Source organism: Aquarana catesbeiana, linkage group LG04, assembly GCF_042186555.1.
Source record: "Aquarana catesbeiana isolate 2022-GZ linkage group LG04, ASM4218655v1, whole genome shotgun sequence".
NCBI classification, from domain to species: domain Eukaryota; kingdom Metazoa; phylum Chordata; class Amphibia; order Anura; family Ranidae; genus Aquarana; species Aquarana catesbeiana.
The window spans coordinates 629,028,469-629,051,954 of NC_133327.1; the positions used below are offsets into that span (position 1 = coordinate 629,028,469).

Genomic DNA, 23,486 nt, shown 5'->3' on the forward strand with positions numbered 1-23,486 from the left:
TCGGCAAAAGTCTTTCATTTTTTTTTCTTTAACCACTTCAATACTGGGCATTTCCTCCCCCCCTTTCTGCCCAGGTCAATTTTCAGCTTTCACCGCTGTAACATTTTGAATGACAATTGCGCGGTCATGCAACACTGTACCCATATGAAGTCTTGATCATCCAACCCCCCCCCCCCCCCTCCACAAATAGAGCTCTCTTTTGGTGGTATTTGATTACCTCTGCAGTTTTTATTTTTTGCGCTATAAACAAAAAAAAGCGACATTTATAAATTATATCCCAATATTTTGTTTTAAAAAACAAAAAAAATTTCTTCCTCAGTTTAGGCCAATATATATTCTTCTACATATTTTTGTTAAAAAAAAAAAAAAAAAATAAATAAACAATAATTTAAAAAAAAATCGCAATAAGTGTATATTGATTGGTTTGCGCAAAAGTTATAGCGCCTACAAAATAGGGGATAGATTTATGGCATTTTTATTATTATTATTATTTTTTTACTAGTAATGGATCTGCGAGTTTTGTCTGGACTATGATAGGGCTGCGAACATATCGGACACTTTTGACACTTTTTTTTACCAAGAAGAAACAAAAATGAGCACACGGGACATTACTTACAGTCAGTAAAATGTGTCCCTTGTGCTGCCGTCTCCTTGTTAGCCAAAATACTTCTCCATTGATCCCACCCACCCACCCCCACAATTTACAAGTGCGGCAGGGTTAAAAGAAGTGGGGGCACTGTGGCAAGCACTCAAAGAGTTGCCAACTGTGCCCCCTCCTCCATTCATAGAAGCCATACTACAGCTTCTATAAATGAAACATGATCTAAGATTGGAAGAGGCGGACTTTTCAATCATCTGCTTATCCTCACTTTTTAGAATCTGTAATAAGACTTCTATGAGTGGAGGAGGGTATGTAATGTCCCTTGTTCTAATTTTTTTTTTTGAGCTTTAAAGCTCAAATCTGGGTTTAACAAAAAAAACAACAAAAAAACAAAACAGATAACAAAACCAAGACTGTAATGGAAATTTCTGTATATAACTGTATTGTATTTTGTATGTATTGCACACTGCCCTCACTGTGCACACGGCACTAATAATGTTTTCAGTACATGTTTACATTCTTTTGAGTCCTGATTAGAATTAGCCTGCCTATGTAATGCCCCTTGTTACCATAAACGTACAATTGTAATATTAATGTGATACCTACGTAATCATGTGCATAAAAACCTTCAATTGCGTCATAATAAAGCAGAACAGTTATTTGGAAAGATGCTGAGCGTATCTTTTGTGTCTGTTCCCTACTGCAGTAGTTATTATTAATTTGGAACCACTAATCAATATGAGGATAGGAGTTGCCTATCATCAATTTAACCAAGTCAGTGTGGCGAGCCAGCCAGGAGGGGATTCCAGGTGACCCTGAGTATCCGAAATGAGGAGCTTGAGACGATCTGGGAATTTCTGATAATCAGCCGGCTGAGGTAAGCCTTTTGCTTACATTTGAGTTATCAGACTTCCTTGATCGGTAAGGCATTTTCGGGACAAAGGGTACCTATTTTACTCCCCTTAATCGAACTGTATTGATTGGTGGTTATATGTTATGTTGTCCCTGTCTACTGTCCATTGGAGTGTTATAGATAAGAAAGTGAGAGAATGATATGCATGTGTTGTGTACAAATGGGAAAAAGTAAATGATTTTAGAGAGATATTGGTGTATGTGTGTGCGAATGCTGGGACCTTTAGTTCTATTGCTTGTGTGTGTCATGTACGCAAATGTGACCCCCTCCTTTGTGCTCTCCTGAAAGAATGTCCCTGAGAGGTCAGTGATAAGCTGGAAGGACACATGCCAATTCCAGTTTTTCAGACAAAACATGTGTCGAGTTTTTCAGACAAAACATGTGCCGGGTTAAAGAATCTAATGGTAAACAATGTGATCACAATTATTTTGAATCTGTTTTCCAAACATGGTAAAATGAAGGTTACATTTAACTGTGTATTACACAAATTGAATATCCTTTGATAGTGGAAACAGTGCATTTAAAAAAGGGAAATTAAGTAAAAATTAAATAATAATGAGTATTAATTTCTAATATGAGTTTAAAAATTTTATTAATAATATAGATATATTGAAACTGGTTTAGACAACCTTTGGTTGGAAATGAAATTCAAGTTAATGGGAAAATTTGTAATGAATGAGATTAGTTTAGATTAAGATAACAATTTTGTAATTTTACATTTATACAATAAGCCCTTATTGAGAGAAAAAAAAAAATATTAAGATGAGGTTGTTATTTTGAATAAAGCTGCCATAATATTTAACAAAGCCAAGATGGATGGGATACATAAGAAGTTCTTCTACAAAAATGAAATTTGAAGGTTTTTGATAATAACTTGATGTGCGGTCCATGATGTGAGAGTAATAATAAATAAAATTTAAATATAACAGTCCCATCACATTAAGTCCACACACCCTGTTAGGAAAGATGCCACCTGCAGCAAGTTGTTTTTTAGTTTTTGATGCTTTCTGGTCCATCATACAGATTCTTGGTCCTTTTATTTATTTTTATTTTTGAAATCCAAAGCAGAATGTGTGGATTGTGAAATGATGTGCCCCTTTTCCTTGTAAGTACTGTGGTATAAGCAGAAGAATATTTTGAATTTATGGGCATCTCTGCATGACCGCAGGGTATTGTTATCATTTATTATAATACTGCCAGGAAAAAGTTGTCTTTTGAAACATGAAACTGGAGTTCTTACACAAACAGCGTGATAGAAAACAAGCCATTGTAATATATTTATGCAAGCTGGACCCAGTAATGAAGGGTCCACCCCAATATATCAAAGCTGTAGCTTTTATGCAAAGGTGCTATTAGACAAAGTTAGATATTGTTTTGGTCAATGGTCCGACATTCTGCGCAGCAAATATACAGATAACTAAATGTTTGTCTAATGAAAGGTTTAAAATATGAGTTTATTTATGTACAAATCTAATAATGAAAAATGCGTACATTTGAATCCAGACACCTTATTGCCTCTATTGGAGGAGGCTGGAGACAAAGGAAGACACATGTGTTAAATTGATGATGTAGGAATCAGCTGCTGTGAGTCCAGTGCGGGACACACTCCCTGAAGACCCAGATATTACATTTTTTGTAGATTTGAGTATGCAGTTTATCACCCAGAAGGATACTCTGTATTCAGAGTCATTGGATCCTTTTTCCCAGCTCAAGAAGCAGAGCTCCATGTTTTAGCAAAGCCTGTGAGCTATAAAAAGAGTGTATATTTATATAGTCAACATATAGAGAGCTTTTGGTTCCATTTAAAGGGCCAGAAGTTTGTTTTTACTTCGGCAGGTAAACCAACCAAGCATGCCAAGTTAATTTGATCGGCTGTTTTCAGCCTTCCAGGTTCTTGCTGAGGTAGCCATATTAACTTTAAAACTCACACATGGAAGCAGACCAGGTGACTAAGGATGCTGCATTTACACCCCCGGACACTTGATGGGTCTGTGCAACTCACAGATTCCACCCTAGTTCTGGCCCAGTATAGCTGGGATTAATAATTCAACTTTAAGGACCCCAGAACGAGAAGAACAAGTGGTCCACAGGGGGCAACTTCTTATGAAACAGGACTTTGGAAAAGGTGATCATTTATGTCTGCCAGCCACTCTTTTCCCTCCAGCTTGACACATGGACCGTGTCATCAGTCACAAGCAGTTATGGCTGCCTTAGTAAATGAGCGTGGGATAGAGCCAGGGTTCTCCACAGTTGTTTTTATAACATACCACTTCTTGTTTTACCTGTTACCAAAAGTATTACCAAAAGCTGAACATCCCTTCCAGAGATCACAAAAAAGATATATCCAGATGCCCAAGTCAGGATCTTACAAGTATGCATTTTGTTTGTATGGACATGTTTTTTGGATGTCCAGTGGCAAATGCCACAGTAAAAAGTGTTATCAGAAGTAGTAATAGAGTACAGAGAGTAACAGAGGCAATAATTTTTTATAGGAGAGTCCTTAATAGAAGTTTTGAGGTTTTATTTTTACACCCCCTACTGTCTACAATGTAGCAGACAAAGTAGAGTAAGAAACTAGAAAACTTTTGCCTGAATGTTTTCTTATATTTTATGAAGCCCCTAAGGGGGATGTTGGACTCTCTCCCTATAGGATTTGGTTTGGGAGTGTGTTACTCACTTGCTTATATTTTGTCTCAGCAGCTGAAGTCCTCCATTCGGATCTCACAGAGAATGTTGCTGATCTTTTAAGGTTTTTTGACACTCATTTATGTGTTTTCTCCCCAATTCCAGATCCTAAAAGTTTGGAAGGATCTAAAACTAAAGCCAGGTGACTTGTGGATTGTTAAGAGACATTTATATATAAGGAAATGTTTGGAGACTCAATACAGCATCTATTTCATGTACGGTTTTTGCAAAACTTGAAGGAAAAGTCACCTGGATCCACACCAGACACTGCAAAAATGACTAAATTAAAGAAATCTCTGTGTTTGATTTGCTTCCCTCTTGTGAACACAGTCTAGGGTACTTTTTGATTCAATTACTTTAATTGTAAGGGATATATGGATATATATATATATATATATATATATATATATATATATATATATATTTGAAAAGTAGTTCAGCCATGTTGAAGTCATATTTGTCTTTTGTTTGTCTTCCATTTTATGTAGAATTGTCTGTGTTTACATGTGCTGATAAGTCAGCATGACCACAATTCAGCTAGAAGGCCATTCTAGCCACAGGAGTGTACAGCCAGTACTCTGTAAATATGTCTTATCAATCATTTGTTTTTCACAATGAAAAGTCATTTGGTAATGAAAAAGTTGCTCAGCTATTATTTTCTCCACAATGGAGTTTTTTGCCTCTTTGTCCAGGACTACTTCCACCTAAGCGTGTGGAGGTTCCAGGTTAAAGGTGATAGAAGGTGTGGTTAGTGATCAAAATATTGATCAAAAGAGGGGAGACTGTAATGGAAATTTCTGTATATAACTGTATTGTATTTTGTATGTATTGTACACTGCCCTCACTGTGCACACGGCACTAATAATGTTTTCAGTACATGTTTACATTCTTTTGAGTCCTGATTAGAATAAGCCTACCTATGTAATGCCCCTTGTTACCATAAACGTACAATTGTAATATTAATGTGATACCTACGTAATCATGTGCATAAAAACCTTCAATTGCGTCATAATTAAGCAGAACAGTTATTTTGGAAAGATGCTGAGCGTATCTTTTGTGTCTGTTCCCTACTGCAGTAGTTATTATTAATTTGGAACCACTAATCAATATGAGGATAGGAGTTGCCTATCATCAATTTAACCGAGTCAAACGCCTTACAGCGGGGCTACTTTACCACACTGCAAGAGTTAAATGCTCTTTAAAGCGTTACTAAACCCAGGACCCTGGTCTCCCACAGTACAAGAACATGGAAATGCAATTATTTTAGTAAATATAAACTGCTAAATACCTTTTCTCATCAGCAGTATATAGCAGTCTTGTGATTCTATCAGTTCCTAGTAAAATTTGTAGGAGGAGTTTTCATACTGCACTGAGCTGTCCTATCAGGATGCATAACTCCTGACCCTCTGTCTGGACAGTGCTGATTGGCCCTGTGCTGATCACATGCACCCTCCCAAGAAAATAAAAAAAACTTTCTCTAGCAATACACACCAAACTGAGCATGTGCAGCCTGACTCCAAAGGCTCTGTCTTATCAGTAAATGTTCTGGAGTCAGTGAAAGAAGAGGAGGATCTGCGCATACAAGATTAAACAGCCTTTTTACACAATATAGATGATTAACCCCTTAGGTTCCACAGCGAGTTTAACAAGCATGCCTTACTGCATATACAGACTGACTTTACTGTTGTGGGTTTAGTAACACATTAAGTTCCAGAGGTTGCAGAAGAGGCTGTAATACTTACCTTCTCCTCGCTTTAGCAGGGTTTCTCGATTCTTGTGACCAGTCCATCTCAGCCTTCTCTGTAAGCTGCTGTTGGTCGCAGTTACACTCCTGCCTCCACTACATGCATTTCAGGGTAATGGCCCTGCACTGTACCTGATGACGCTGAGGCTCCACCCACAGTATTAGGGAGAAGAGAACAGCATTGAAGTGGGGAGAGTGAGGTAAAAAATGCAGCCTCTTTATTCGACAGACATTTAATTTTGTTGTGCCCAGATTTGGGATTTAAAGCTCTGGCTGCTTTTATTTGTGCTTTAAAATGTGTTGTGTATTTTTCTCCAAATCAATTGTCATTGCTGATCACACTCTAAAGCCCATGTCACACTTGCAATAGGCAAGAGCACTCAGCTGCTTGGATGCGTTGCTCCTACGCTGGCTGGATTAATGAGGTGTTGCTCCTTCACTGCCAAAGATGCAGCAAGATGTAAAGTACCAGCAGGGGAGCAACACATGCAAGCAGATGAGGGTTTCACCCACTGCCATAAGATGGGCAGGCAACCAAGGCAGTCAGTATTTTGTCACCTTCCTTTGCCACAGATGTCCATCTTGAGCTTTAGCAATGCCTGTGTGCGCACGCACACACATGCCTGAAGAAGAGGTCCTGCACGGCTCCTTTGTGCTGTGATCATTCTTCAATAAAATTTTCAGACAACATTGAATGACCTGTGGTGTGCTGGCAAAAAAGTACATTGACCTGCGTGCCCCCACACATACATGGAGTCAAGCTCAGCGATGCTGAGCCAGTTAAAAATGCAGGTTTGGCATCACTGAGCAGGTTTGGCATCGCTGAGCTTTGTAACAGGCCACTGTGCCTGTTACAAAGGCAGTGGCTGGCAGCGTTGTGCTCATTGACGCTGAACATGCACTGTTAACAGGCTTTGTGTCACTGAAAAGACTCGGCTGCTGTGCAGAAGTTGGGCAGGGAGCTCAGTAATGCTGTGCCTGTGGTACTACCAGGCTCAGCATTACTGATCAGGGTGCAACTCTAGATTGAGCTCTGCAAGAGAGCCGGACTTTTATTCTATTGATTTTTCATAAAATATTGGTCAAAGCAAAAAAACAAGTGCACGATCAGTTAAAAAAAAAAAAAAAAGAAAAGAAAAACATACATATCAAATAAAATATTTAAAATTTTTGGCAGAATTAACACACTTTTTTCTGTACTTGCTGCATTTTGAAATAGATAAAACACAGATGAAATGTTAGAATAGAAACTCTGGTACTTACTTATATGGTGCTTTGTTCCTGGAAGCCACACTGGTGAGGAGAGAAGACTGAAACCATCCTCCGAGCTGGTCCTTGCCTTCAATATACACATCAGCTCTCTGCTCTGCATCTGCAACAAAGCGCACAGGCTGAATCTTTCACTCTGAGCACAAATGGAAACAACTTCATACATAGAGGATAGAAAAATCTGAGTTTAACTAGATGCCTGCAGGCTGGCCCCTTCTGCAGGTATAGCAATGTAAAACATTAAAAATAAGTGTCTATTCTGTTTAAAATCCAGTAATACACGGTTTCACCCTGCTCTGCACATGCTCAGTTGCGCTCAGAGATCAGAGCCACTAGAGCAGGGGTATTGAATTAAAATTCATGGAGGTCTGATCAGTAAAATCTTCTTCTTACAGAGGTCCGAATCACATGTTTGTGTGATGTCTCAGATCCTTCCCATCATTTTATATCAAAATCCTGTTCTTACATCAGTGTCCTCAGTCCCCCCCCTCAGTTTCCCCTCCACATTGGTATCCACTGCCCCCTTCACATCAAACCCCCCCATCACTGCCCTCCTTTACATCACCCCCCACAGCACTGTCCCACTTCAGATCACCCCCCCCCACAGTACTGCCCCAATTTATATCACATCTGCCCCCCTCACCCCACCCCCCCACAGCACTACCCCCCTTTACACCCCCCAGCACTGCCCCCCTTTGCACCCCCCAGCACTGCCCCCCTTTGCACCCCCCAGCACTGCCCCACTTTACACCCCCCCAGCAATGCCCCCCTTTACACCCCCCCAGCACTGCCCCCCTTTACACCCCCCCAGCACTGCCCCCTTTACATCTTCCCCCCTTTAAATCACCCCCAAACACTGCCCCTCTTCACATTCCATCTCGCTTCCCCACCAGCACTTGGCCCCCCATCACTTTACCCCCCCCCCAAATCATCCCCCAATGCACACACAGCACTGCATCCTGCTTGTCACACTCTGTCCCCCCTCCCCCCTTTACATCCAAGTCCTCTTGCTGATGCTCTCCTACTTTACACAGATCAGAGAGCTGGAGGCATAGTCACACTAAATGGAGGGTGGGAGCGACAGCTACATGAGTTAACTAGCAGGTGATTGGTGGTCCTAGCAGCCAATCACCTGCCAGTTAATTTGGAAAGTTAACTCATGTATCTCCCGCCCTCCATTCAGTGTAGCTGTGCCTCCTGTCCTCTGTGCATTAATATCCTGCCTCCCGCTATTTGTTTTGCCTTGAGAATGACAGAGGCTAGGGTTGAAGAAGCGGCTCCTAAATGGCGCGACGGTGGGTCCGGATGGGACAGTGGCTTAGTCCGGACTGCAGTTTGCCATTTAGTGATTCCTGCACTAGAGGCTGATCTGCTGACAGCCTAAAGATTTAATGTTGCTCAGGGGCTTCAACAAAATGACAGCTTCCAGCAAGATAAACAAGAGCAATGCTGGAGGCAATTTACAGCACACAATAATTTTGGTAGCATATCTATTAATTTGGAATATATGTTCCTTGCTAAAAAACATTATTTTTTATCTTATTACATGGTTATGGGTAAAGTTCCACTTTAGGTGCAGAGAGACAAAAGAGATCTGTGAACTAGGGGAGGATCCAGAGTCTAGTTTTGGGAGGGGCACTGCCAGAAAATTAGGTGTTGCTTACAGTACAGTATTTAACATATTATACAGTCCTGATGGGCCAGAGGGGGAGCCAATCAGCGGGTCCGGCGGAAGTGATGTCCGCCGGCAACCCCCAAACGCCCCCCACAGAGATATAACGGCGGTCTGCCGATGTAAACAAGGCAGACCGCCCTTCTGTCAGAGATGAACAGAGTGATCTTGTGTTCCTGCTAACCAGGAACACGGATCATGATAGGGAAACCCCAGAACTCAAGGGGTTTCAATAATATATTGACTGCTGAAGTAGAGCTGCACGATTCTGGCTAAAATGAGAATCACGATTTTTTTGCTTAGAAGATAGATCACGATTCTCTCACAATTCTCACGGCGTAACATCATCTTTCACATTAAAACAAAAAAAAAATTGGGCTAACTTTACTGTTTCGTTTTTTTTTTTTTTTTTTTTTTTTATTCATTGAAGTGTATTTTTCATTGAAGTGTATTTTTTCCCCCAAAAAAATTGCATTTGAAAGACTGCTGGGCAAATACATTGTGACATAAAATATTGCAGCAATTGCCATTTTATTCCCTAGGGTCTCTGCTAAAATATATATATAATGTTTGGGGGTTCAGGTAATTTTCTAGCATTTTCTTTTTTTAACTTAAGAAAGAAGAGTCAGAAAAAGATTTAGACTTTAAAGGGGTTGTAAAGGATTGCGTTTATTCACCTTAATGCATTCTATGCATTAAGGTGAAAAAACATCCAACAATACCGGCCCCCCCAGCCCCCCGGTTTTACTTACCTGAGCCCCTAAACCTGCTGCGCTCGCCCCCGATGTCCTCTTCGCCGCTCAGCCTGGCCGTTAATTGGCTAGAGTGGATGGATTGAAAGCAGCACAGCCATTGGCTTGCGCTGCTGTCAATCACATCTAATGACGCGGCACGCCAGGGCCGAGTGATACAGTGAGCGGCTATAGCCGCCGGCTGTATCACGGGAGCGCGCCCGCAGGAACTAACCACCATGGGAGAGAGCTCGCATGAAGGTGGTTAGTTCTTGCGGGGAGGAGCTGAAACAGCCGCCGAGGGACCCCAGAAGACCAGGTTTGGGGCCACTCTGTGCAAAACGAGCTGCACAGTGGAGGTAAGTATAACATGTTTGTTATTTAAAGAAAAAAAAATCCCTTTACAAATAAGTGGTTAAACTTCCTGCATTTACATTTTGTTGAAAACTTGGCAGACTGCCCGGATTATTTATTTACACAGAAGTTCTATGCCTTTGTTGGCCTTCTTGTACATACCTTGCTCTCACTTTTTCATCTTTCAAAGTTCTATGCCTTTGATCTAAGAAGGAAGCTTAGTTACAATGTTTCAAGTTATAAACTTGGATGCTTTCTTTTGACAGCTGAGTGAATAGATAATCTCTGCTCTATGCTGAAGCTGAATCCACAAAAATGTATTTAATATTCAAGCCTGTAGTTGTAAGCTACAGGCAAGGAGAGCAAATACATGTTCAGTACATGTTTATTTCAAAGAGAATTGCTCTGAGTAGCTAGGGAGAACAGTTTATATATTTTACCAAAAAGGGTGGGAACTAGCCAACTACCTAAAGTTCTTTTGAAGTCAAATCTTAATACTCTGGTGATATTCATTGATATGTGGATGGTCATTCACATAAGCTTGTCAATTTTAAGCCCATCTTCAAAGGGCAAGATAGTACTCTTTGCAAATTAAGGCGTAAATAGCCTTTGAACACAATCAAGACAATTGTTACCCAATATGAATTCTAACAGAATTTACAACCAATAATATATATACTAAATCCAAAATACATGTTTTGATAATCATAAATAAAATGGCTATTCCATTTACCCTATCAATCACTATGTTCATCTAGTAAATCCATCCTCCACAAATTTAGCAAGCACCCTCCTAGGGACACACCTAACCCTTTGATCGCCCCTGAGGTTAACCCCTTCCCTGTCAGTGTCATTAGTACAGTGACAGTGTATATTTTTAGCACTGATCACTGTTTTATTGTTACTGGTTACCCAAAAAAGTGTCAAAAGTGTCAGTTAGAAATCCGATCTGTCCACCGCAATGTCATAGTCCCGCTAAAAATTACAGATCCACACTCGTCCCTGGCATCCACGCCGGATCTTTTTGATGAGAAGCCAGATCCTTTGCTACCACCTTCTCCAGGGACCTCAGCTCCCCCGGCGCTATCGGTCATCCCTCCCCACAGTGATGATGGCCTTGAGGATGGTCCAGAACCAGAACCCACCCTGCTGGATGTCCTCAAACTGATCAAGGTAAATCACTCTGATATCATGGGGAAAGTGGAGGAACTTAAACTGGACAAAACAATTATGTGCCAGGACATGCATAAAATGAGGGACCGGGTTTCTGAGACTGAACGCCGTATTAGCGATTTGGAGGATGCTGTCGGCCCGGTCCAAGTTACTTAAAAAACGCATGGCACTAAAATCCTCTCTCTGGAGGACAAGGTCGACGATTTGGAGAACCGTCTGCGCAGAAACAGCCTGCGTCTAGTGGGCCTCCCCGAGCGGGTTGAGGGCGCTGACCCGGTCTCCTTCCTGGAAAGTTGGTTTACCCAAGAATTTGGTAAAGACTGCCTTTCCCCATGTTTTGTCCTGGAGCGTGCACATAGAGTGCCTGGCAGGCCGCTTCCTGCAGGCAACCCTCCACGCACTATGGTAATCCGTCTCCTCAATTATCGTGATAGGGACGCTATCCTGCAAGCTGCCCGCATAAAAGGGAGCCTAAAGATCAACAACGCATCTGTGTCATTGTTTCCTGATTATTCCCCAGCGGTCCGTGCCTCAAGAGCCAAGTACCAACACATTAAGCTGAAATTGAGGGAGAAGACCATCCAATATTCTATGCTGTTTCCTGCCACGCTTTGAGTCGTGCACCAGGGCCAGGTGCATTTTTTCCAAACCCCTGCAAATGCTCTTTCCTGGTTTGAGTCCTTGCATCAACCGGGTCGAATGTCTGGCCGGGCCCTGGACACCTGAACTGGTGACTGTCCTGGAAATTTGTTAAATTTCTCCTTCCCTTTTCTTTTTCCCCGGCCTGTGTGCCTTTATCTGTGGCAGGTGATTCAAGATACCTGTTTTCACATGAGGACAAGATGCATATTTGGTTGACATCTGATTTTCTTTAAGTTTTGTTTGCTGATGTGCCTGTATTGGCCATGTTTCTAGTATGTACTAGCAGTTTGGGATCTAAGCTTGCTCCTGTTTTTTCTTTTTGGGGTAAGGCAGGGGTTAACTATGTGCTACTGCCAGTTTTCACTGTGTTGTTACTGATCACAGGAATGTTGTGTGAATGGATGATTGTGGTGTGTAAGTGTGCGTGTGATTTTTGTCCTGCCTTGTCCTCCCTCTGGGATTGCAGCCGTGACGATACCCTTGATCTGCTGATTTACACTAACTTCATATGTCTTTAGTCAAATGTATCTCCTGGAATGTCCGGGGTTTAAATTCCAAATTTAAAAGGGCTTCCCTGTTTGAATTTCTCAAGGCTCATAAGCCTCATATACTGTGCCTGCAGGAGACACACCTTATGGGGTCTAAGGTGCTTGCTTTAAAAAAACACTGGGTCATGCATGGATATCATTCCACATTTTCTAATTACGCCAGGGGTGTGTCCGTCCTCATAAGGAAGGGCCTCCCCTTTTCATGTGATAGAGTGATTTTAGACCCTAATGGGCAGTATATTTTCCTCCAATGTAAGATACATGCCACCCCATTACTTCTGGTGGTTGTGTATGCTCCCCCTCCTGTTACGGCTGCACTCTTTACAGATCTGTGCACAAGGCTCTCAGATCTGCCTACATTAGCCACCCTTATTGTGGGGGATTTTAACTCTGTTATGGACCCTAATTTGGATAGACTGAAACCCATTCAGTATGAATCTAAGCTGTTTTGTCAGTGGTGTGCTTCCTTTGGATACATTGAACTATGGCGACAACAAAACCCATTGGCTAAGGAATACTCTTGTCAGTCCCGGTCTTATCGTACTCTTTCCAGGCTGGACTACGCCCTTGGGACTTCTGACCTGACCTCATATACCCGGACAATATACTATATATCTCAGACAATTTCTGACCACTCCGCCCTGTGTGTTGAATTAATACTCGGTCACAGACCCTCTTTTCGGTTGTGGAGGCTCAGTCCCCTCTGGGTCTCCACCCCTGAATTTGAAGAGCCGGTCCGGCAGGACATGTCCATATATTGGGGGGACAACGCTGGATCGGATTCTTTTGGCCCCACATGGGATGCCTTTAAGGCGTCTGTACGGGGCTCATATATCTCAAACATTGCTAAACATAGGAGATCCTCCCGTGCTGCTCTTCTGGCCTTGGAGTCCTCTCTGGAGGCTGCTAGGGCCCAGTACTCTGCGCTCCCCACCCCGGATTCTCATGGAGTCTTGGTGGGGGCGCACAGGGCCCTGGATCTCCATAGGGTGGAAGCAACGCGGACTCAGTAGTTATATCTGGCTGCCAGACTACATATATATAGTGGGAAGAATAGTAAAATGTTAGCCTTTCTTTCTCGCACAGAATACATTGACAGGACCATATCACAGATTCAATTGCCTGACGGCTCAATCACCTCAGACCCATTGACCATAAATCGGACGTTCAAGTCCTTCTATGAGACCCTACATGAAGCCCCCTACCCTCCAGATGAAAATGGGGTTTTTTGACTCCCTTCAATTTCCTGTATTGGATGACTCCCACAGCTCCATCTTAGACACTCCCTTGACAATCGAAGAGATCACTGAGGCTATTTGCTCTTTACCCCCCAATAAAACCCCTGGGTTGGACAGTTTGCCTGCAGAATGGTACAAAACCTATGCTGTGGAATTGGCACAAAAACTTTTATCTCTCTTTAATCGGGCAATGAAGGAGGGAGAACTTCCCCCCTCCATGAATGAAGCCCTCATTGTTGTGCTACCCAAGCCTGACAAAAACAAACTGCTGTGTGGGTCATACCGTCCAATCTCGCTACTAAACAGCGATGTTAAAGTACTAGCGAAGGTCCTAGCCTTGAGATTACAAAAGGTCATTCTTCACCTTATTCACAGGGACCAGACAGGGTTCATGCCTGGTAAGAGTACATATGACAACATTCGTCGCCTTTATATACATATTCACAGGGCTGCCACGGACAGAAGAAGCGGACTGGTACTATCACTTGACGTGATGAAAGCATTTGATACGGTTAGCTGGTCCTTCCTTTGGGAAACTACTATGCATCGTATGGGTTTCAGCGTCCAATTTATTAAATGGGTCAGGTTGCTTTATACTAACCCCAGGGCAAGAATATGTACCAACAAAGATATATCGGATATGTTTAGTTTGCAGAGGGGAACCAGGCAGGGCTGTCCGCTTTCTCCACTTTTGTTCGCACTAGCCATTGAGCCACTTGCTCTGGCAGTGCGTCAAACGGAGACAGTGGGGGGCATCTGCTATGGCGAACTGTTTGAGAGGATCTCTCTATATGCGGATGACGCCTTGATTTACTTAGACGGCTCAGAACAGGCCTTTGTCTCTTTGATGGAGGTTGTGGACGAGTTTGGGAGGGCCTCCGGACTGAGAGTTGGCTGGGAAAAGTCTGTGGTATTCCCCATATGCCCTGACAGGGATTATGCTTACCTAGCCCAGTCCAAGCTGATTATACATCATACATTTAAATATCTAGGAATACATATTCATAATAATATATCTAGTTTCCAGACCCTTAATATCACCCCGATCATAACTCAAATGGAGACCAGGTTACGCTCCTGGGCCTCATTGCCACTAAATTTGATTGGACGCGTGAATATTTTCAAAATGATATTTTTACCTAAATTTCTCTATGTTTTTCGGGCTTCCCCAATATTTTTATTTAAGAAACTTTTTATCAAAATTAACTCCTCCTTCCTTTGGCAGGGCTTGAACCCGAGAATCGCTAGGGCCTCACTCCAGGCTGCTAAACTGGATGGAGGTTTGGCCTGCCCTAATTTAAGGCACTATTTTATAGCATCACAGCTGGCTTATGTCTATGACTGGTTTCTGGAGGCCTCCTCTTCCTGCTCCACCGCTCTATTGAACGCTCTTAACGGCCCCAGGGCATCACTAGTGGACACATTACACAGGTCCATGCCTCGACATTGTTCTAGGGGCTCTAGGACACATTACACAGGTCCATGCCTCGACATTGTTCTAGGGGCTCGCCGATTGAGGTGGGCTGGCTGGCCTGAGGGCAATAAAGTAATCATTAACCAGATAGGGGTGTCCCCCAATGCTCCTCTATGGCATAATCCTAACTTTCCAGAGCTCCTGGGCCATCCAGATTCTCAGTGGTGGATAAGACTTGGTATTACCCACGTCTCTCAGATCTACTCAAACGACTCTTTTTTCTCATTTGCGGATCTGAAGGCTAAGTGTGGTGTAACAAACTGGTTTTATTTTAGGTATCTTTCACTGGGCCATGCCATCAGGGCACAATTTTCTGGTTTGTCCCTGGAGCTCACTGAATCACCTCTAGAGGTGCTATTGTCATATCCCGATATTGGGAAAATTGTTACTACTATATATTCTCGCCTTCAGGTGGCGGGCGTTAAACCCTTTCAGATTGCTCAGCGGAAATGGGAAAAGGAAATTCCCGGGTTGTCAGAGGAGGGGTGGGAGGAGGCCTCAGAGGTGTGCTTTCTGGACCTTACTGGATCAAATGACCAATATGTACAATATAAATTTATACATAAGATGCATTACACTCCTGCTAGGCTGGCCCGTATGGGATATGACTCTGCAGCCTCCTGTGTTAGGTGTGGCTTCTCAGAAGCTCGATACATGCATATGTTTTGGTCCTGCCCTGTTATGTCCACCTTTTGGAGGGACTTCTTTTCGTTTTTTGAAAACACACTACAAATAAAGATGCCCTGCACCCCGGAGGTTGGACTATTGGGTTTGCTGAATGATTTCATACACAGGACTCATACTCAAACTCTTGTCCGTATAATACTGTTTTATGCCAGAAAATTAATTTTGATGCAATGGAAGAATGCAACTGCCCCAGATACTCAAGTTTTGTATCGTATGATGAATAAAGTTATACCAATTTTTAAACTGGTTTATAAGGGTAGTGCCTGCCCAAAAAAATTTGCTAAGATCTGGCAGCCCTGGCTTGATATAGCAGACTCCTTTTGGAAGGACACTCCGCTCTCACAACAATAACTATATCCGGCCTCCCCTTGATGGGTTTTCTTTTTTTTTTTTTTGGTTTTGACGTCTAGGGGAGGCTGTAACCTTTGGATGGTGGGTCGTTTGTGTACCTGGAGGGACGGTGTGGTGGAGGCGGGGTGGGACAAGGTTTGCCTTTTTGTGTGAATGAGTATAGATGGGTGCATGTATGGTGTGGATGTTGTGTTCATGGAAATATCCCTGCTGTATATAGCATTGTGATTTTAGGTTGTGGTGCCCTACGAGGTCCACACTCATTACCCTTATGTGACCAGTGGTATACTTCATTCCTCCGTTGAGGAATTTGGTAAATATGATGTATAACTATAACAGTTGGCCCCCGTTGGGCTATTGTACTTTCTTTTATATTTTGTAAAAGAGATTTGTTTATGGATGCATTTGTACTATCTGAACCTGTAAACTACTTTCTATCAAAACAAATAAAAAAACAATTTTGTAAAAAAAAAAAAAAAAAAAATTACAGATCGCCACCATTACTAGTAATAAATAAATAAAAATGCTGTAAATCTACCTCCTATTTTGTAGATGATATAACGTTTGTGCAAACCAATCAATATACACTTATTGGGATTTTTTTATATGTAGTAGAATACATATTGGCCTAAATTGATGAAGACATTTTTTTATTGCAGAAAGTAAAAAATATTGCTTTTTTTTTTCAAAATTTTCGCTTTTTTTGTTTGATTATAGCGCAAAAAATAAAAAACGCAGAGGTGGTCAAATACCACCAAAAGAAAACTCTATTTGTGGGAAAAAAGGGACGTCAATTTTGTTGGGGTACAACGTCGCATGACCGCGCAATTGTCAGTTAAAATAACGCTGTGCCGTATCACAAAAAATGGCCTGGTTATGAAGGGGGTTAAAACTTTCCGGGGCTGAAGAGGTTAAGATTGAACAAGACTAAAATGTCAATACTAAAAGGGCAGCATTTTTTTTCCATAAATAATGCCAAAGAACCTGGATTTTACACATTCATAAGTTTTTGTACTCACTTTTATTCAAATACTTTGGTGCTGTCTTGGGGGGAGGGGCTCCCATGGATGAGCAATAGAGATGAGCGGGATCCGGGATTGCACTGCAGGCAGCATCACATGACAGTGACACCGACACACAGCCATTACTTCAACCTGTGTTCACGTCGTGCTGGAGTGTGAAGAAGATGGAGGGAGGAGGTGGGTGGAGCCAATATTCTCACTAGGCGCAAAGGAAGAAGGCTCCGCTCTGAATGCTGGGGCTCTCTTCCTTCTCAGCAGCGGCTCTGACATAACCAACGTCACTGGTTGCTAGACGCCAGACAGCACAGGCGCTAGCAACTACTGCAGAGAACAGTAGAGGCCAAGCCAGCGGCGCGGCTCCGCCCACCTCCTCCCTCCATCTTCTAGAGGTTCCAGCGTGGTGTAAAGACAACAGGGTCTCTCTCTCGGCGCCGCTGCTGCCAATAATGTGAGAGAGAGAGAGACTGTCAGTAATATTTTCGGGAGAAGGGCAATTGCCCCGTTGCCCCCCCTGGATCCGCCTCTGCTGTGAACAGACTTCAGCTTATCTTATTTTAGCTCTTTTAGACTGGAGACTTCACAATTTAATTTTCCTCAAAAGCCTCACTAATGGTTATCCTCCTCCCACCCCATGCCCCATAGTAGCTGTGTGGGCAGTTATTGGTTTAGTTTGGGGACTGCAGCTCACCAAACCTAATACTAGCAGCCAGTGGAGGGTGGTCTTGTGCTGCAAGACTTTTTCTGTTAGCTCTTTAAAAAAGGGTTGCAGTTATCTAGAAACAAGAATATTACAGCATGAATTAATCTTGATTGTTTTTCAGAAGCAAATCTGAATGAATGAATAGGAATGCACAGCACATGCATAAGCCCGCCCAGGAACATTTCAGTAATTTGCTGAGCAATGCAGTCAGTGCTATTGATCTGAATAAGGGGGCAGACAATTTTTATACTTTCAGGGCAGCCCTTTGATATAAGTGTAACGGCAGCAAGGTACCATTACACTATAAAAACCCAATCTAATTGAATAATAATTACACATATCCTGAGCAAATATTGTATAAAATGCATCTCCAGCTAACGTTGAACTAGAAGTGTAAGGTGGGTCAATTCTGCCCAGAACTGCAGTTTCACATCAGTTAAACCATCCCTGTGCCAACTGTACTATAGTTTCTACCTGAAAAAGACAGCGGATTTATATAAAACAAGATCAGACAGGTGAATAGGTGATCTCAGGCGTAATCTAAAGCTTTTGTTTGCTTTAAATCTGTGGGTCAGCATTAAAATGTGAGCAGATATGGATGTTGTAAAGCGCCAATTGCCCTGTTAAAAATTAAGCAAACAGAGTAACAATGTTTACTTACACGCTGATCGGCTGGCAGAACAAGAGCTCCTCAGCAAGGGCTAGATTTTACAACCTGGGGTGAACATCTAATATTTTCTAGAGTTACTAACAAAGTAACAAGCCCAGGGATCAGAAAGCTTCACAAAAATACCAATTAAACAATGATTTAATTACTTTATATAAGAATAAAAAACAACCACAGACAAGTAAAGTCCACCTGTGACCTATTAGAATTATTAAAAAAATAAATAACCTGCAGAAAGTCTCTGAAATGGGAAGTACACTCCATTATCACCTTAGATTTATGTTAGCAGTCTTGCTGCGATGTATACATGAGTAACTGCTGAAACTTTTACTATGGAGAATGCTGCTGCAGATGCACTGATCACAATACAAAAGTCAGGGCATTTGGTTAACATGAATCATGGTAAGAAGTTGGATCAGCATTCAGAATAGCAGATATTCTTCCTCAGCACTGTCAGCAGAAATGTGTCTTGGTCATTCAGCTCATATTAGAGGGAATAATAGGCAGAGATTAGCTTCTGTGCAAAACCGTAGAGAATAATCAGTACACCCAAATTAAACTTCCACAAATGAGGCCACCACCAGACTCAAGACTCTCATACAGAATCAGAGATGTGGACGGCATCTGGACTAGAGTGCAAAAACCTGAGACTGGATAGTCAGAAGTTTCTCCTGAGGAAGGAAAGCCCTGGCCTAGGAAGTATATAGAAAGGGCCCCAAATACTCCAAGGGATGTGTCAGCATCAACTTCTGAAGGTTCCGATTCCATCCAAACCTCTAACATCTAGACCAGCCTTTCTCAATCTTTTCAAAATGGAGGAGCCCTTGAAATAACTTTCCGGTCTCAGGGAACCCCTGCTAAAAGTTCCTATATCTACAACCCATGATACATTGTGTGATGGTCAGTGGGAAGCATTACCCCCATACAAATAGCTAAAAAGATTGATGGTATCAGTGGGAACTTATTTAAGAAGCAGAAGTTGTTCATTGGTCAAGGAACCCTTGGGTTCCATGAGACCCTAATCTAGACAGACAGGGACATATTGTCCTCCAGAGCCCTCGCTGACTACTCCCTAAAGAAGGGGTGGCCAGATAGCCTACAATAGGGATAAGGCTAAAGCATAACAGGGCCAACACTGGAGTAAGTACCTTGGTGAACACCCTAGGTACAAAGGGACAGCCAGAATAGACACCAATTGGCAGTACAGGAGACCCACTGCAAAGAAAAAAAAAAGATGCACTGAAAATAGGGGTTTATGTAAAGCAGTGTCCTTTATGTCCACGGAGGCTAAAAAGCCCCTTTGGGAATCAATAATGCATCTTGTGGATTCCACCTGGAATTTTTGAGTTATAAATGTAAGCATTTAGAATGAGGTGAATATCCCTTTTGGGCTTGGAAACAACAAGAGAATTTGGAGTACAACCCCTGAAAACATTCCATAGCAGCGATTGGGGCAATGATTTCTTGTATCAAGATCCTCGGAATACAAATAATGGAAACTGCCCAGGCACTGAGGAGACAATGGAAGTGAGAAACAGGCAGGGAACGAAACTCAGCCTTGTAACCCTGGGACACGTCAAGGAAGGCTTTTCAATGGACTTGTCAGAGGGAAAGTATGAAGTGAAAGGGGTTCTTCTAGGACGAGGTAAAAGACTTGCAGGCCTGCCCTTTAGGCTTCTTCCACTGGGGAGGGTGGGTACTCTTACCCCCTGCAGAATCCTTAAAGGGGTTGTAAAGGTAATTTTATTTTTTTTTTTAAATAACTAACATGTCATACTTACCTTCACTGTGCAGCTCGTTCTGCACAGAGTGGCCCCGAACCTGCTCTTCTGGGGTCCCTCGGCGGCTGTTTCAGCTCCTTCCCACAAGAACTAACCACCTTAATGCGAGCTCCCTCGCATGGTGGTTAGTTATTGCGGGCGCGCTCCCGTGATACAGCCGGCGGCTATAGCCGCTCACTGTATCACTCGGCCCCGCCCCCCGGCACGCGGCGTCATCGGATGTGATTGACAGCAGCGCGAGCCAATGGCTGCGCTGCTTTCAATCCATCCACTGCAGCCAATCAGCGACCAGGCTGAGCTGCAATAGAGATGACGGGAACGAGCAGCGGAGATTCGAGGTGTCAGGTAAGTAAAATGGGGGGGCTGGGGGCGGCGGTATTGTCAAAAGTTTTTTCACCTTAATGCATATTAATGCATTAAGGTGAAAACATTTTTACCTTTACAACCCCTTTAATGGTAGCATCCAACAGAGACCGAAAGAGACGTTGTCCCTCGAAGGCCATAGGGAAATTGCTTCTTGCTAGTGAATTCCTCAATCCAACACTTCCAACCCCAAAGCCCTGCATAAGTGCACTGACAGAAGACCAAAAAAAAAAAAAAAACTGATTTGATGGGGAAATAAACTCTGCTTTAGTTTTTTTTTTCATGGGCCCCCAGGAGGTTTATGCCATAATGTTCTAGTATGCACAGCATATTAGCACATTATGAAAGACTTTGCTGTCAAACGAAGTCTTCCAGCACTCTACTGTCAGTGTTTTCAGGGACTTAAATCTTCTCCTGATCTTCCAGGTTTGCTCTGTTCAGCTTCCTGAATGGCCAGGCCACAATGATGTCACTGCCATGAATGTGCACTCTGAGCTGCATAGGCATGGCTCGGTGTACATTACCACTGCCAGCCAGGGAAAAGTATTTATGACAGAAGGGACCCATGGTGTCTCTTGTCCTAAAAACCTTGCCTGTCAGAGGTTTTAACAAAATGGAGTTCCGCTTTAGCATTTTGTTTCCTCAGAAAATGAAAATGAAATCCGAATGGTTACTTAAACAGCTTCAGTTCTGTTCCAATAAACAAGGTTTATTTTGCTCAGTAGATGACAGTGTTGGAATAGTGGAACAATGTCTGTAAAAACCTTTGTACAATGACACCCAGAAACACACATTTTTGCACACACCCTGATCATCACAAATGATACTTTCAACCACACAACACTTGCTTTTTTTCAAATACTTGGCTCTTGGAGTTTGTCTTGTCCTTATTATAGGAATCTCATACCTTCCAAAACATGAGCCCATGATGTTCCACTGTCGAACCAGATGTCCAAAACATCCCGTCCAGGCTCATACTCCAACACGTCAACGCTGCTACCTGCCTGGTAAAAGATGTAAAATTAGGATTTTTGGTTTACCTGTAAAATCTTTTTCTTGGGAGTACATCACAGGACACAGAGGGCTTCATATTCATGACTATTTGGGCTATACTGCCACCTTCAGGTGAATGGACACTGGCCATAAAAAGGCAGGAATTCCGTCCCAAGCATAACCCCTCTCAGCTCAGCTAAGCCTCAGTTTTGTAGCAAGCAATGAGTAAAAGACAAGAAGGGAGTAATCTTGGTGTCCTGTGATGTACTCCAAGAAAAGGATTTTTACAGGTAAACTAAAAATCCTAAATTTCCTTATCGTACATCACAGAACACAGAGGACTTCACATTCATGACTACTTGTGATGTCCAAAAGTCCAAAATGGGAAAAACCTCACTACAAAGTCATCTGCATTAACTTTTGCCCAAAACTGTTGCCCACAGAGGCATAAACATTTACCTAGTAGAACTTTTCAGTAAGCATGTGAAGAAAAGACCAGGTAGCAGCCTTACAAACTTTAACAACAGATGCTTGATGCTGAATAGCCCAGGAGGCACTGACACCCCTTGCGAAATGGGCCTTGACCGGGAAAGGGGAACACTTTCCTGTGATACCATAGGTCTCAGAAATTAGCTTACTGATCCACCTAGAAATAGTGGACCGAGAAGCAACCTGAACAAAACGGGGAACAAACAGGGAATCAGACTATAGAAGCTACAGCCTTCAGATAAATTCAAATAGGCAGAACATTCAAAGTGTCAAGCACCTTCTTAGGATGTTTAGGTTTAGGAGGCCCCACACAGGTGGAACAATTCTGTGTCCATAGAATTTTTTGCAATAGGACTCTGAAACAGAGTGGTCAAGGCTGAGATCTGATCCTTGACGGTACTTAAAGTGGATGTAAATCGTCACATATAACCAGTGAAGTGAACCGACTCGGATGATACACAAGAATGAACCAAATCTCCCTACATAAGTTTTACATGTATATTTGCGGTCTTCAGCTTTATATAATGTTTAAAAAGTGCACATCTTATTCGAATTTTCTCTTGCTGATTCAACTGAGCCTCATACGAGGTGCTACAACTTTCTGGAGGTCACCTATCTTGCCATGAGGAAGGTACGGATTACAGCGTCACAAACACCCCTATCCCTCAGGACTTTGGCTTCAACAGCCATGCTGTCAAAGCCAGTGGCATTAGGATGGCAGATTGGACTATGAGACAGCAAACTTGGCTGATATGGAACAGCCCACAGCTCATCTGCCAAGAGCTTCACAATGTCTACATACCTCATTCTTCTTAGCCAAGCAGGTGCTATCAGAATCATTGGAAGGCCCTCCAGTTTTATCCTGCACAAGAGGCGCGAAAGAAACTGAAGTGAAGGGAAGGCATAAAGGAAAACTGATCCCAAAGAGTCACCAGAGCATCTACTGCGAATGCCTGGGGATCTTTAGTTTGGGACACAGATCTGTCCAGTTTATTGAATCTTGTATTCAAAATATCCATATTCACATCTGATGTACCTCCACCAAAAACAAAACTCTTGAGAACCCCTCCGCATATAGGGCCTATTCTCTTGGATTCAGTTGCTGATGGCTGGAAATTCCACCTACCAATTTTTCATGGTGGTATTATGCAAGGTGAAGGGGGCTGGAACATGAAGTTCTGACCAAGACAAGATCAGATCTGCTTCTTTCTGAACATTGTGACATGTTGATGTTTGATGTATGCAACAGCCGTGGGACTGGCCACGAGGAGATCCAAAAGGTAGACAGACTAGTGTAAGAGTAAAGGTAAGATGGTATTTTTATGCACAGTTACCTTTCGAATAAAGGCAGCCTCCTGATTAGCTTTTTGCAGAGAAGTTCTGCTGACC

General features: G+C 42.5%; 1 protein-coding gene across 1 annotated transcript in view; it reads right to left on the minus strand.

The window, feature by feature from the left end:
- Positions 1 to 23,486, minus strand: part of IARS2 (isoleucyl-tRNA synthetase 2, mitochondrial) — a 161,927-nt gene that overhangs the window by 35,753 nt on the left and 102,688 nt on the right. Inside the window, exons 14-15 of the mRNA XM_073628359.1 lie at positions 21,523 to 21,619; positions 7,207 to 7,315 (exon numbers count right to left, since the gene is read on the minus strand). Of these exons, the coding sequence (XP_073484460.1) occupies positions 7,207 to 7,315; positions 21,523 to 21,619 (206 nt within the window). The remainder of the gene's footprint in view (positions 1 to 7,206; positions 7,316 to 21,522; positions 21,620 to 23,486) is intronic.